This window comes from Phasianus colchicus, chromosome 16 (assembly GCF_987193195.1).
Source record: "Phasianus colchicus chromosome 16, bPhaCol1.hap1.1, whole genome shotgun sequence".
NCBI lineage: Eukaryota > Metazoa > Chordata > Aves > Galliformes > Phasianidae > Phasianus > Phasianus colchicus.
This window is the reverse complement of record NC_143451.1, coordinates 14,205,966-14,218,779: the sequence shown is the minus strand read 5'-3', so window position 1 is coordinate 14,218,779 and position 12,814 is coordinate 14,205,966. Positions and strand designations below refer to the sequence as shown.

Below are 12,814 nucleotides of genomic sequence, written 5' to 3'. Positions count from 1 at the left end.
TAAAACGATTGCTTAAACACTCTGTGCTGTGTCATGTTGTGTGACAGCCCAGCTGCTCACTCCTCGCACAGCCTCTGGGACCCCACCGAAATAACACACATATGCTTTTGGGGCAGAGGCCAGCATTTATCTTAAGAGGTGGTTTAGGATCAAAACAATCACCACTAATTCTTCCCGTTCACTACTCGGGATTACTGGACCACAAGTGACCTTTCAGATTCTTAAGATGTGGATTACGAGGGGCTTTATGGACTAATCCTAATGACTTGAGCTACGGCCCGAGCACCCTGACAACCTCTGAGCAGGTCTGCAGGCACAGTGCTTCCCTCTGCCCACAGAGGGCAGATTTTGAACCCATTTCAAAAGAATGTCACATTTGTGCCCCTTATAACGATCCAGTTGAGTTGCAAGGAAGATAAGGTGACCTGGGTAAAGGTCATTGCTGAGTGAATGGCAGGACTGTCGGGACGAGCCAGCCGAGACATCTGCTTGCCTTCTGCTGAGACCACTGCTTTATCACTTTCAAATACTACCAAAAGACCCTGAAATGTTACAGCACATTTTAACCTACAGAGCTCCAGCAGCACAGTGTGGTCTTTGATATTTTCAGATTTCTACAGCAAAGTGTTCCGCAGTACTGACAACAGCTTTCCCATCACTGGCTGAACTGGGCACACTTTTCATCTCTCTAAAAAACATCCCAAAACCAAACTCAAGCACTGGCAATGCATAGGGCTGCCAACACCGGGGCATGCACGCTGCAGCTCCCATCCGCCAGCACTGCAGCCCCATTTCCCATGCCTTCTGATGCCTGCAAGGCTGAGCAGCAGCTGTAGAGCAGGCAGAAGCGACCACAGACTTCTATGAGGTGTGAAGGATCCTCACCCCGCAGTGATGCACACAGGGTCAGCTGGGAGATGTCTTCTGTTGGCAGGAGGGGAGCACCAGCAGCAGCCGAAGGGACTGCGTCTGTCACAGCCCCTCCATTCCTCTCTCAGAGAAGTGACCATCTATGGCACTTGTGATGGGGACAGCATCAACCCACACTCACCTGCTGTGTTTTCATCTTCTGCTGGCACTGAAAATACCACCCAAAAAGGACTGAGGCCGCCTGTCTGCTCCTCATTAACTGCGTAATTCAACACAAGTCCATATTTTCTTATTGAACAACGCCAAAGATGTACTCACGATCTCTCTGTGGTTCATTTTTTTTCCCCTTCCTTTGTCTAAAGACAGCTGAAATAATATAAAAAGGGATTCAGAAAACAAAAGGGAAACCCCTGGGTTTTTTTAAATATTTTCTAAGCCTGAACCAATTTCTGGAAGCAATTGGCAAGCTGGCTGCCACTTTCCTTCCAAGCACAGCATCCTGCAGCCTGGGCTGTGCAAAAGAAGATTTGATACAACAACCATTGGTGTGCAGCCACACAGAGCTGTCAGGCCACGCTGGCCATGCTCACACTCTGGGGTTGCTCGTGCTCCAGTGTCACCATCAGCACAGATCTGTGAAATCCATGAAGTCTATTGGCACACACCTATGCTGGCGGTACCTACGCGACCATGGCTGCAGCTCAAGCTTTCAGCACACCCCAAGAGCTTGTAAACCAGTTGTTTGGTCAAGTTAAGCCCACAGAAAGCAGACAAATAAGATGGCTGTGAGTCTCAACAGACCGGAACCGGGCAGCAAGGCAAGGCAGGCGCCAGGCTGTGTGCCCACACACTGCAGCCTCACATCACAAAGCAGATACGTGCTGCCCTTTGCTTGGCTGCATCAGATTTGGGCAATTTCATGGGGCTTAGGGGAGCCCGGCTGGTACAAAGGATGCTGCTAAAGGCTGCTGTACCTCAAGAAGAGCACAGGGAAATGTGGCCTTTCAACAGTCTTCTCTGGGCCCAATGGAGCTCCACAGCCAATGAGGATTTTGGCAGGGCTGCAGCCAGCCTGGCTATTTATAAGCAAATGAGAGGGACAGATTCTGTGTCCCAAGGCTTACAGTTCTCTAAAATACAATGAGACCATAAAGAAAAACAGATGTCAGTTGTGACAGCAAAAGGCTGTGTACTATTTAAATTATCAAGAAACCTTAAAAACAATCAAAATAATTAAAACTGATAGGAAATTGGGTGGGAAGGGGAGCAAAATTCAACGCAGTGCTCATATATTTGAGGGGTTTTGTGTGTTTGTTTCTAACACAATTCCCCTTAATTCAGCCTCCAGGTTGGAAGCACAGAGAGGTAGGACCAGAATTCTTCTGGCCATGTATATACATGTGGCATTTCCTGACCTTTCAGTATTTGATTCTGAAACCTATTTAGATTTTTGACGTAGGTGTGTTTGTGGGTTTTACTGGGGAATGCCAACAATTTTCTGCATGTAGGAAAAAAGAGAAATCATTAAGAGCAACTGCATGAGTGCTCTGTGTTTATCCCAAGGTCCCTCCCTCCGTGTCCCAGCCAAACTTTCCTCACAGCACAAGCTTCTTATTCAGCTTTGTTTGGACAAAGAAAGATAAACCACTGTTTTGCATTGCCCTCCCCCCGTCATTTATACATCAGCTGTATTTAGTATGGTATTCCCACTCCTCGTAGGAAAAAGAGAAAACATCATTTGAGAAATAATTATTTTTGACCACGCTGAGTTGTTGACTGTGTAAGTTGTTATGAAGAAGTTAAAATAGAACGTAATTATAAATCATTGCTAAGCATCCTGCAAAGGCAAGGACATTTAATTGTGTCCTTGTATGACTGCAGTGGCTGTACACAACTAATACTCCTATTTGCAGGCACAGAAATAACTGGCTCCCTCAGACATACAGAAAGGAAGACATAAAAGGAAACCAAAGCCCCAACGAGAATAAACCACTGGAAAGTTTTATGTCAACAAAGCTGAGTTTAAATTAAGTAACATCAATTCAGTATTTTGACTGTAAATGAATCAGAACATTAAAGCATGTTTTGAAGGGAATGCTTGTGATGAAACTTCTGTGACTGGATCCTGCACTAAGTGAAACTAACAGGAAAGTTCCTACTTGGTTTCTTCTGCGTAGCATCAAACCCACATGGCAGAGTTACATTCCCAGCTTTAATGCTCATTCTGAAAATGAGAACAGCAGCAGAACTGGTAGGAAAACACCAAATAAATGACTTACCAGTTACAGCACAGTGGCAAATACAGCACCGAGCCATCATGTTGCATATGAGTGATGGACTAAAATTAAAATTCTATAAAGATTTTCCATTCTTATGTTTACTAACTTTCCGAGTGCTGCCTTTGCAACTGAAGTCCCTTTTAGTATTGCTTTTTCTGCTCTGACTCAGTGGCAAAAGTCAAAAACAAAACAAGCAGAGGAAATCCAACCAACCAAAGCCCACCGAGCCCAAACTGAAGTGCATTTCTGTACTGCCCAAAGGGATAGGAGACAAGTCAAGAGTCACCTTGCTTTAAGTGAACCAAAACACAGCAGAACTATTCTCCAGTAGGAGGAAATAAGGAAATAAATGACATGCTCAAACAGCCACAATATATCCCTTCCGAATAAGAAGAGAGAATTCATTTACTCAGTAATTTTACAATGATGATAACAAATTAAAAGTGTGGGCAGACAGTGGAGAGCCAAGAAGATATACAACCCACAGCCAGGATCAGTCAAATTAAAGGGAACTTTTCACGTCGTCAGATGCTGAGTAATTAGTGCTGTCATTAGAGGCACAATTCCAGCTTTAAGCAGTTTTGAGTAATTAATGTTCCTTTATTTTGCCTAGAAGCCCTGACTTCAGCATTCTCTTCAGACGGGATCCTTATAGCTGGAGCTCCACAATGCAGATTAGCCCAACAAGAAGACAACCAGAGCAGGCAGATGAAGATGCAATTTGTCAGGCTGTCCCTGCACACTGTTACTTCTCGCCTTGGACTCAATTTTTATTAACACAGCAGCCATGGCATGGAAACCCAGACACGATTTTGCCCTGTCTGCAGCCATAAGATGGTCTAGCCTACAAACAACATTAACTTCTGAAAACTCTACGTGACCAAAGGATGGAACAAAGTGAACAAAGTGATGGGCTGTGTCCGCCTGCACAGCTCTGAGCAGCTGCAGGAATTCCATAGCTGCAATTATCCACCTCATCATTTAAAATAATCATTTAAAATAATCATTTAAAATACTTCATGGAGGAAATTCTGATACATATAATCATCAAGCCATGTAAATTTCTAGATTAAAATCCTAAGATGAGCAGGAAGCAGAAGCGAGAACAACCCTTCTCTGACACCTAAAATGCAATTATGAAATCCCAACAAGACACTTAGAAAACTTCACCCCTTAGAAATTCATCTTCCCTTCTCACTAAGAGAAAAAAGCATTGGTTTCTGCTTGGGCTAACAACAGGTCGTCTTTGGTTGAAAACCTCATCTCCAAGAAGCCCAAATGTTATTTGTTACTAGGAACACACTTCATACTTCTAAGGACTTGTAATAACCTGTGACTGCGAAGGCTGTCAAATCCACTCAAATGCTTCTTAATGAAAAATTAGGCCAGCATATCCATAGATTCTCCCCTCCTTCATCCATCCACATTAAAGCAGTAATTCCCAAAGACAGCCACTCTTCTAAAATACACATTTGATACAGTTGTTGGTAATATAGCATGAACAATATCTGCAGAAAGATTAAAGAATCAGGTCAAGAACACAGAATTGAATGTAAGTGTTATTAAATCATAAGCCAATACTACAACATCTGAGTGATTGATGTCTTTGGTTTTCACTTGAAAGCCTCATTTTTAGCACATTCATAGGAGATAAATGCCCCATGTCAACACAAATGAACGCAAATTTACTCTTTTGGACACCAATTACAGAGAAAAATGAAAATGCAATATTGGCAGGCAGCACTCAGAGTGTTGCTGTGCAGCACTTCTCATCACAGGGTGAGTTTGGGTACAATCAGATGATTTCACTACACATGGTCAAAAGATCTGAGCTGTTCCCATCTGCACATTATCCCAGTACCTAAACAATTGCTGCAAAGCATTAAAAACCTTTGAAATATACAAGGAAAACTAACAAAGCTGATGGTATCTCCAGATTACTGCGTGAAGTACTAATAAGCAACTGTTATACAACTTGTGCCTAACAGACTGAAAATGATCTTTCCCAAATCCAAATGACACACTTCTGAAGCTGAAAGTGACAGACTACAGCTGGCTGAGCAAGCACTGCACTGTATGCTAATGCTACAAGCTGCCATTGTAAAGGAGCCTCCAGGCTTTCTGTTGGCTGCTCTGCTCTTCTTGTTAAGAACTGCAAAGCTCCTCTTACTTAGCAGTAATTAGACAGAGAGTTGGAGAAGACTAACAAGAAAGAGAGGTGTATTTTTCCAAAGATACGCAGTGAGATTAGTTTTAATCAATGTAGCATGTCTATGGACCACATACAGTGCTCTGTTTTGACTTCATCACCTCAAAACATGATAAATATTTGTAGCTGAAAACACGAGTACAAATTCAGAAAATGCAGTATTCAGATTCATTATCAAAATATGTCTTTACAACGAATTTGAAGTATCTGCACGTGATATTCAATGCCTTTCCACCAGACAAGCACCACGACACAGAACCACTCTCAAGACAGCAGCTGCAGAACTTGGCGTATGCGCTCACACTTCTCCATCACAGTTGGGTCTTCTGCATCTGATCCATCCAATTCCTGCATAAGAGCTTCAGCTTTCTGCACAGTTGTGTCTCGTGCACTGCCCTTAAGGCCCTGCAGATAGTCCAGTAAAATGGTGAAATGCTCATCTGGAACCTGGAAAAAACAAAACACCAAGGAATTAAAAAATACCTGCTTGGTTTTCTTCTCTTTCAATGTTCATCCACAGTCATGTCAAAGCATTACCTGAAAGGTAGTTAGGTGGATTGCACAGCCTTTTGCATTTACTGATGCCCACCTTCAAATGGAAGAGTTTCTTGCCAATGTTCAAACTGCTGGGAAGGACAGACTGCAGTGAGAGAACTGCTGTGGGCTCAGATGGGCAAAGCATCTGAGGGGAAATGCTGAGCAGATGTGGAATTGATGATCAGCAAACGCAAACACTGCCTGAGAGAGAGAGAGAGGGCTGCTGGAAGGGAAAAAACATCCTAGCCAGATCCTAGTTTTGGAAACATGTATGCAAACCTTACCAAATTCAGGAGAACGGCACGAATGTGTCCAAGGAAAGAATTTTGCTGGAAGTATCCTTGCTCCTACCCAAAACCATTTGTTTGCAGTAAGATACCACCCAGCAGCACACAACAGATTCTGACTATGACAGAATGCTTATACAAAGGAATTGAATTTAATTTGAAAAAATTGAGACATATGGAAATCATTTTTAAATCACGCTGACTAAAACTGATGCACTCCTTTAACACATCAGACATCAAAAGCAGTTTAGTTATCTGCTGTCGCCTTACCCCCATTTTACTTCCTTTCTAATTAACCAGTAAAAGATTAAATTTTAGTTTGTCTGGTACAACGTACAACTCCATTAAGAAATCCTGGCAATAACCTCACAAAGACTTCTGATGATTCTGCAGTATTTTGAACCAGCCCCCTGTCAACAGCGCTCGGTGAACAGATCTATTTGAGGCACAACTTCACCTTGTGTATCTGTGGAACTGGCTGGAGCCAACAAGAGAATATTTTTACTGTGAATCAGGAGATATGACAATGACCTCACCCTGCAAATATGCTTCTTTGTTTGACTTTACACATCCAGCATTGCAAGGCGTACTCAGGGTGAGCAAAGCTAAACACATACGTAAGTATTTAAAGGCCTGGAGTCATTGCACGAGGGCTGCTCCAATCCTGTGGAGTACCAGCACTGCAGAGAAGACAGAGCTTCAACAGACGCTTAATTTACAGCTTATTTCTGCAGCGACATTTGGCAGCACAACTGTGATCACTAAAACTGCTATAGCTCTCAAAGAAGAGGAAGAAAAAATACTCCAAAGCTGCCTTAATCAATAGGGGATATTACAGAGCAGTAAATCAGAGGTGCAGCCTGCACTCATCTTCGTAACTCATACCCTATGGAAATCTTTATGGACTTCACACAAACACTCCTGTGCTAAAGAAACAGTACAGATAAAAAAAATATTAATTTTTTAACGATTAACAGTGAAATTGATAATGTATGAAGTGTGCCTGTAATATAAAACCAACACAATGAAAAATAATGAAAAAACCCCAACACTTTTAAAGCTGTTTGTTTTTACTCAGGGTAAACACACGCTACTAAGAGAGAAAAATGCTGAGATGCAAACAGTGTCAGCACGATGGTCCTTCAGCACACGTATCAGCACCAGGTGTTTAAAGCTCAGCCACATTTCTGTGTTCCACCTTAGCTAAATTAACTGCATAATTTATGCCCCCTGTGCTCAGATCTCGTGGCACAGTCACAGCTCACTGCGTGCAATCACAGCTGGATTGGTTTTGGGGGTTGCCATGTCAGGGCCTCTTGGTGAGGTTTTAGGAGCACAGCCCCCAACAGGGAGGGCTGAAATCAGGTACTGAGTTGGTCCACCAAAGAGCCAGCAAGTGAAGTGATGCCTACAGGATCTCACTATTGTCACTGTGGTTGTTTTAACCCATTTTCCCTTTTTCTTGTTTCTTCTCTCTTGCACACCTGCCTTGCTTCTGCTGTGACTAACTAACATGCATTGGAGCAGACTAATGTGGAAACAGCCAAACGTGACCCAATAACCATCAGCTCCTGAATGCTCAGGAACTATGTGACACCATGAAAATGGGCAAATGCTAACAAATAACAGCAGGGAAAGAGCAAGTATCACTTTTAAATTACCCTGGCTTTTCTCATCGCCTTCTCCAGGAGCTCCACAACCCCAGGGATGTGCAGCCCAGAGGCTGAGGACAATCGATGCAGGTACTTTCTGACAATGCAGGACAACCAGCAACAGATGATGCAGCGGTCATTCAGTACAGGATCACAAAGAAGTGCACACACTGTAGGATGCAGTCCTGAGCTCTGCAGCCTTCAGCCTACAGCAGATGGATTTTAAAGGCTCTTAAAAAAAATCGCTTTGTAAATGACTAGAAAACCTCTCTTTATATCTTACAGAAAGAAGAATATCAGTACAGGAAACTTAATTTAGCTCTTGGCATGGCTTTTCAGTAAGAATACAAGTGACACCAAGAGATCAAAGACGTGGCTTAGGAAGGAAGTCTCCTTTTGTATTTCAGCCATGCTCAGATATCCAACGGATTTTATTCTATAATGGACAGGAAATCAGATTTGGGTATAAAAACACAGGCAAAAGCAGCCCTGCCTCGTCCTGACGATGAAAAAGACTTCAGACATGCTTGATCATGAGCACTTGAGTGGCTCTGCTCACTGTACTGAATCCGAATGCAGATGTTAATCATTATCTGTAGCTCATATACAATGCATCTTTGATTATTAAACAGTACAAAATATGTGAATTTAAATAAATCATTATGCTTTCATCACGTGAAAAAAAAAAACCCACAACAAAACTAGAAAGGAGGTTTTCATTTCAGTGTCACAGAACACGGAATGAAGCTGTGTTTTGATCTGTAACACAAACACTACTTACGGTTAATTATTTCCCAGTCTGTTGCAACACAAAACCCCAAAGCAAACAGGTAAAAGAGCAAAAATGCCATTCTGCCCATAAAGCAGTTTCTAAGCAGAGTTAAAGAGCACACGTTGGCTTCGAAAGGTGGACAAACACTTCTAACAGCACAGCTTAAAAATAAAAGGCAATGCAAACAACTAGATACCTATTATCAAATACGCACTTGGCAACTCATTAGGCTGTGTGAACATTTGTTGCTTTCACAAAGCTCTGCTTTTAATTATACGGTTCTCTGAAAGTATTTTTAATCGCAAAAGCAACACCTTCTGCCAGGTGGTTGGTGCAATTTGGGTCGGGAAGATGGTGATGTGTAAGTGTGTAAGTGCACACACACAGCGACACCTGACTGAATGCCAGTGGAATGAATCAGGAAGGAGCTGCTGTGCAAACAGTGAGATGTGTGCTCAGTTGGAACATCAGCTGAAGTGCTCTGTGCTGCTCTGCAATGCTCAGATGCTGATTGGAAGCTATGTGGATGTTGTTTTTTAAGTTATGAAATGAATGGATTTGGGTGATGATGAAAGGCTGGCTTCTGGTTACGCCTTATGCTTTTTACAATCAGCATAAGGTTTCACTTCTATTTTAATGAGAAAGCTATTTTAGCATCTTGGCAATGTATCCGTACATCTTATATGAAGTAGAAATAACTGAAACAATCCACAAGCCATGGCTCAGAATCATAGAATCACCGAGGTTGGAAAAGACCTCTAAGATCATCCAGTCCAACCATCCACCTGCCACCAACATTGCCCACTATTCCACAGTCAGAAATTAAGGATATGTTCAAATTCACTCTCATTAAGTTTCAGGTTTATACAAAGTGTCGTTCCTCTCTTTGTCTGACATGCTTAAGTCTAGTAGTGTCCACAGAACAACCACTCCAAAGATAAATAGCAAGCAATCACAATGGCTAAGTATTTTAGTTAAAAAGATTGCAATGGATTCATAAATTATTAAAAAAATACTAGAAAAGTGCACGGCTAATGCTAGTTACTTTGGATTAATAAATAATAGCTACAATTAACGTATAAAACTTCACAACATTTCCATTCTGAGAACATCTCCTGATAATACAAACCTTCTCCTTCTCATACATGTGTGAGAGCAGCCAGGTCTGTCTCGTCTTTTGAAACTTCCATTCCTTTGGCTTTTCAGACCAGCTGCAATAAATTAAAAAAGAAAAAAAAAAGAAAAAAGCTTAAAATATCGCATGATCGAAATATTTACTGTTCATACAGTATTTCCTATAGGGATCCTAAGTAACTTTGCATGCATGACATTGTGCTGATGCATAACGTTGTGTTGGTGGGATATTAGCACGTGTTTTTTCTACAAGTGACAAAACAAGGCTAGACGGCTTTTGTGCAAGCAGTGAAAAGCTCATAGGAAGAGACCATGGCCAAGAGAGAGACCATGGCCAAGAATGTGAAGTATTTCCATCAGAAAGCACTGATTCCTGAGGTCAGAAATGAAGGCCCTCCTCCTCTCGGAGCTATGAGCGGCCGCTGCCAGCCCAGACCCGCAGGCACAGCTCTGCAGGGCTCTGCAGGGGCTGAGGGGCAGGCGAGGACTCAGGCTTGGGCTTCAGGATTTTAGCATTTCCCAGTAAGATAAATTCACTGTCCAGTCGCCTCAACACAACTGGCAGGAGGGGCTCATGCTTGAGGAATCCCCCCAGCCCTCAGTCACCGCGGCTGAAGACGTGTCGGGATGCAGGGAATGAGCCCAGCACAGCTGAACTGCTGAGCCATGCTGAGTGCAAAGAACACATTTTTCAGTATGCTGCAAGGCTTTGGTTTGCATAACGGTGTGAGCAAAGTGCTGAAGTTCACAGGACAGAAAACGCTTTGCTCCTCTCTCTCCCCAAGGATTCCGATTTCATCGTTAGTCCCCAAACATCAGCCTGCATCCATGCTGCTGAAAGTGAGCATGGGAAACAAATGAATCACATCTTAAAAGTTCTTTGTTTAGCAATCGAATTTCTAATAGGCAAGATTTTAGCTTTTAGGGTTAAAATGGCAATTCTATGTAGAACTTAAATGTAATTTTAAAACTGGTGTATTCTGCTTCGGGCGAAGAAGGAGACACTTGGTCCACATATCCACTAGAAAACAAAGATTGAAAGCACATGCCTGAAAATTAGCACCTTACCATGTACAACATTTGTTAATACACTGAAATATCACTTAAAGATCCAGCACAAAACACGGAGAAAACACAAAATTTTCTACTTGATTTTTCTCTAAGGAAAGACAAGTCCCCAGAGGGAAGCTTGCAAGATGTCTCTAATGCTTCAGTTTGTTTTACACAGCGACAGAGAGCACAGAATCAATTGAAAAGCCAGCTGGGTATGAGAATTAGCATTGTTTAAATACTGTCAAGTCTAATAAAGCAAAAGAGCCCTCATATTTGGGGAATGCTGCACCAGCGAACGCATTGTTCAGCCCATTCAGTGAAACAGAAAAAAACAAGACCACAAGTCTGGGAGCCCACAGAACTCCGTGACCCCTCCAAGTGCTTTCCTGACTCAGAAATTCAGCTTAAAGAAAAACTGGCAACAGCTCATTAGGGTAATCACGAGCTAAATCCAAAGCCAAAATACGAGCTAAATCACCAGACAAGCGACAGCAAGTCGAAAAAGGACAGACATAACATCAGTGACTACAGCATAAGATATTTTACAGGATCAGAATGAATTCCACAAATGAAGCACGGTAACAGCTTACATTACAACCTTTGCAAGGTGGCAAGAGCAAGCTGAACATCAGAGCTGCCTGCAGAGCAGCCCCTCTTCTAAGGACAGCCTTTGTGCGAGGCACTGCACACTTGTGATTTACATCGGTTGGTTAAATACACCACCTAACACTCCAAGTATTTCATCCTCTGCTGATTTTATGTTTCTATTCCTTATGCTATCACCAGAGTGCTAACAGGCACTAGCTTGAAAAACACAGCCTCATTTCACTAATCTCCTATAAAGCTATATGATGTTACAATATCTTTATTATCCACTTTATAAACAACTGGGACTTACAAATGAGTGCACTGGAAGGTTAATTGCTCTTATTAGCCCATTACTGAAACCATATGCTCTCTTCCACGCGTTGAGGCAGCCATCACTCTGCTGCACCCACAGCCACTTCCACTCCAGTGAATTCTCTTGTGGAAACGGACACAAGTTTCACCCAGTCTTCTAGAAAGGCTTCTCTCTGATCATTAATGATATAACCATGATAATTAATGTAAACAAATAGTTCAACACAATTGACTGCAGAAACGATGCTTGTGCCCATCACAGCATCAGAGACTCTCAAACCATTTCCCCCGGTTTGCACTTTGTCCAACTGGGATCAAAGGCTAAAAGAATATGGGAAGAAGTTATATTTCCCTTAACAGATGATGGAAGAGTTCATGTTTTCTCCAAATGCCATCAGGTTTTTAACTGCTTCTCTCTCCTTGGCTTCATCAGTTCCTCTCTCTTGTCCCAGGATCACAGCCCTTCTCCTGACCTGGTTTCCCATCAAACTGCAGCCAAAACACGCACCACAATGGATGTGCAATCAAGACAAAGAATGTGGCAGTTGCTCCCTGCAAAAGGACCTCCCACAGTTATAAATGTCTTTCACTGATTCCTATGACCACAGTGGCTTTTTCCCTATTCCTACGGCAGCTTTAAAACCTATGGACAATGTCACTCGGTGACAATGTGAGCAGGATCTCTCTTTTTATCAGAATGACATAATTAGTGCATTTTTAGAAATGCTCAACTTTCAAACTAAAGATCTTAGAGCTCTGTAATGCAGGAGAGGTCTCTTTTTGCTGCTCATACGCAGATAAGCTTTCCTGACATTATAGCAGTAGAACAGGATTTTCCCTGGAGTGATTAAATATACAGTTATACTGTATTACACAACTACCCCATAGAAAAAAATGCTTATTAGAGATGATAACAATGTCTTTCACAGCTTTGAATTCATTTGGTGGCCTTTAGATATATCTAAGTCCAGATCTAATATAAGCTACGGAATTGGGCAGAAAATAGACATGTTTAAAACATGTATTTTTCCAGTGTGCCTAGGGCTAATTTCCAATATACTGTACAAACACTAATTGCCTTCTTTACACAGTTAATGTTTGAGTCTTTCTTATGAGCTCTG

The 12,814-nt window shown here is 42.2% G+C and overlaps 1 protein-coding gene across 8 annotated transcripts in view; it reads right to left on the bottom strand.

Moving 5' to 3' along the window:
- Window positions 1-2,143: 2,143 nt before the first annotated feature.
- Window positions 2,144-12,814, bottom strand: part of CHLSN (cholesin) — a 100,374-nt gene continuing 89,703 nt past the window's right edge. For 2 of the 8 annotated variants that reach the window (XM_090151444.1, XM_090151445.1), the window contains exons 3-4: window positions 9,736-9,817; window positions 2,144-5,805 (exon numbers count right to left, since the gene is read on the bottom strand). In XM_090151444.1, coding sequence (XP_090007570.1) covers window positions 5,623-5,805; window positions 9,736-9,817 — 265 coding nt within the window. In that variant the 3' untranslated portion in view covers window positions 2,144-5,622. Of the gene's footprint in view, window positions 5,806-7,145; window positions 8,041-9,735; window positions 9,818-12,814 lie in introns of those variants that run through there. The other 6 variants (XM_090151441.1, XM_090151440.1, XM_090151439.1 and 3 more) reach the window with 5 other exon arrangements.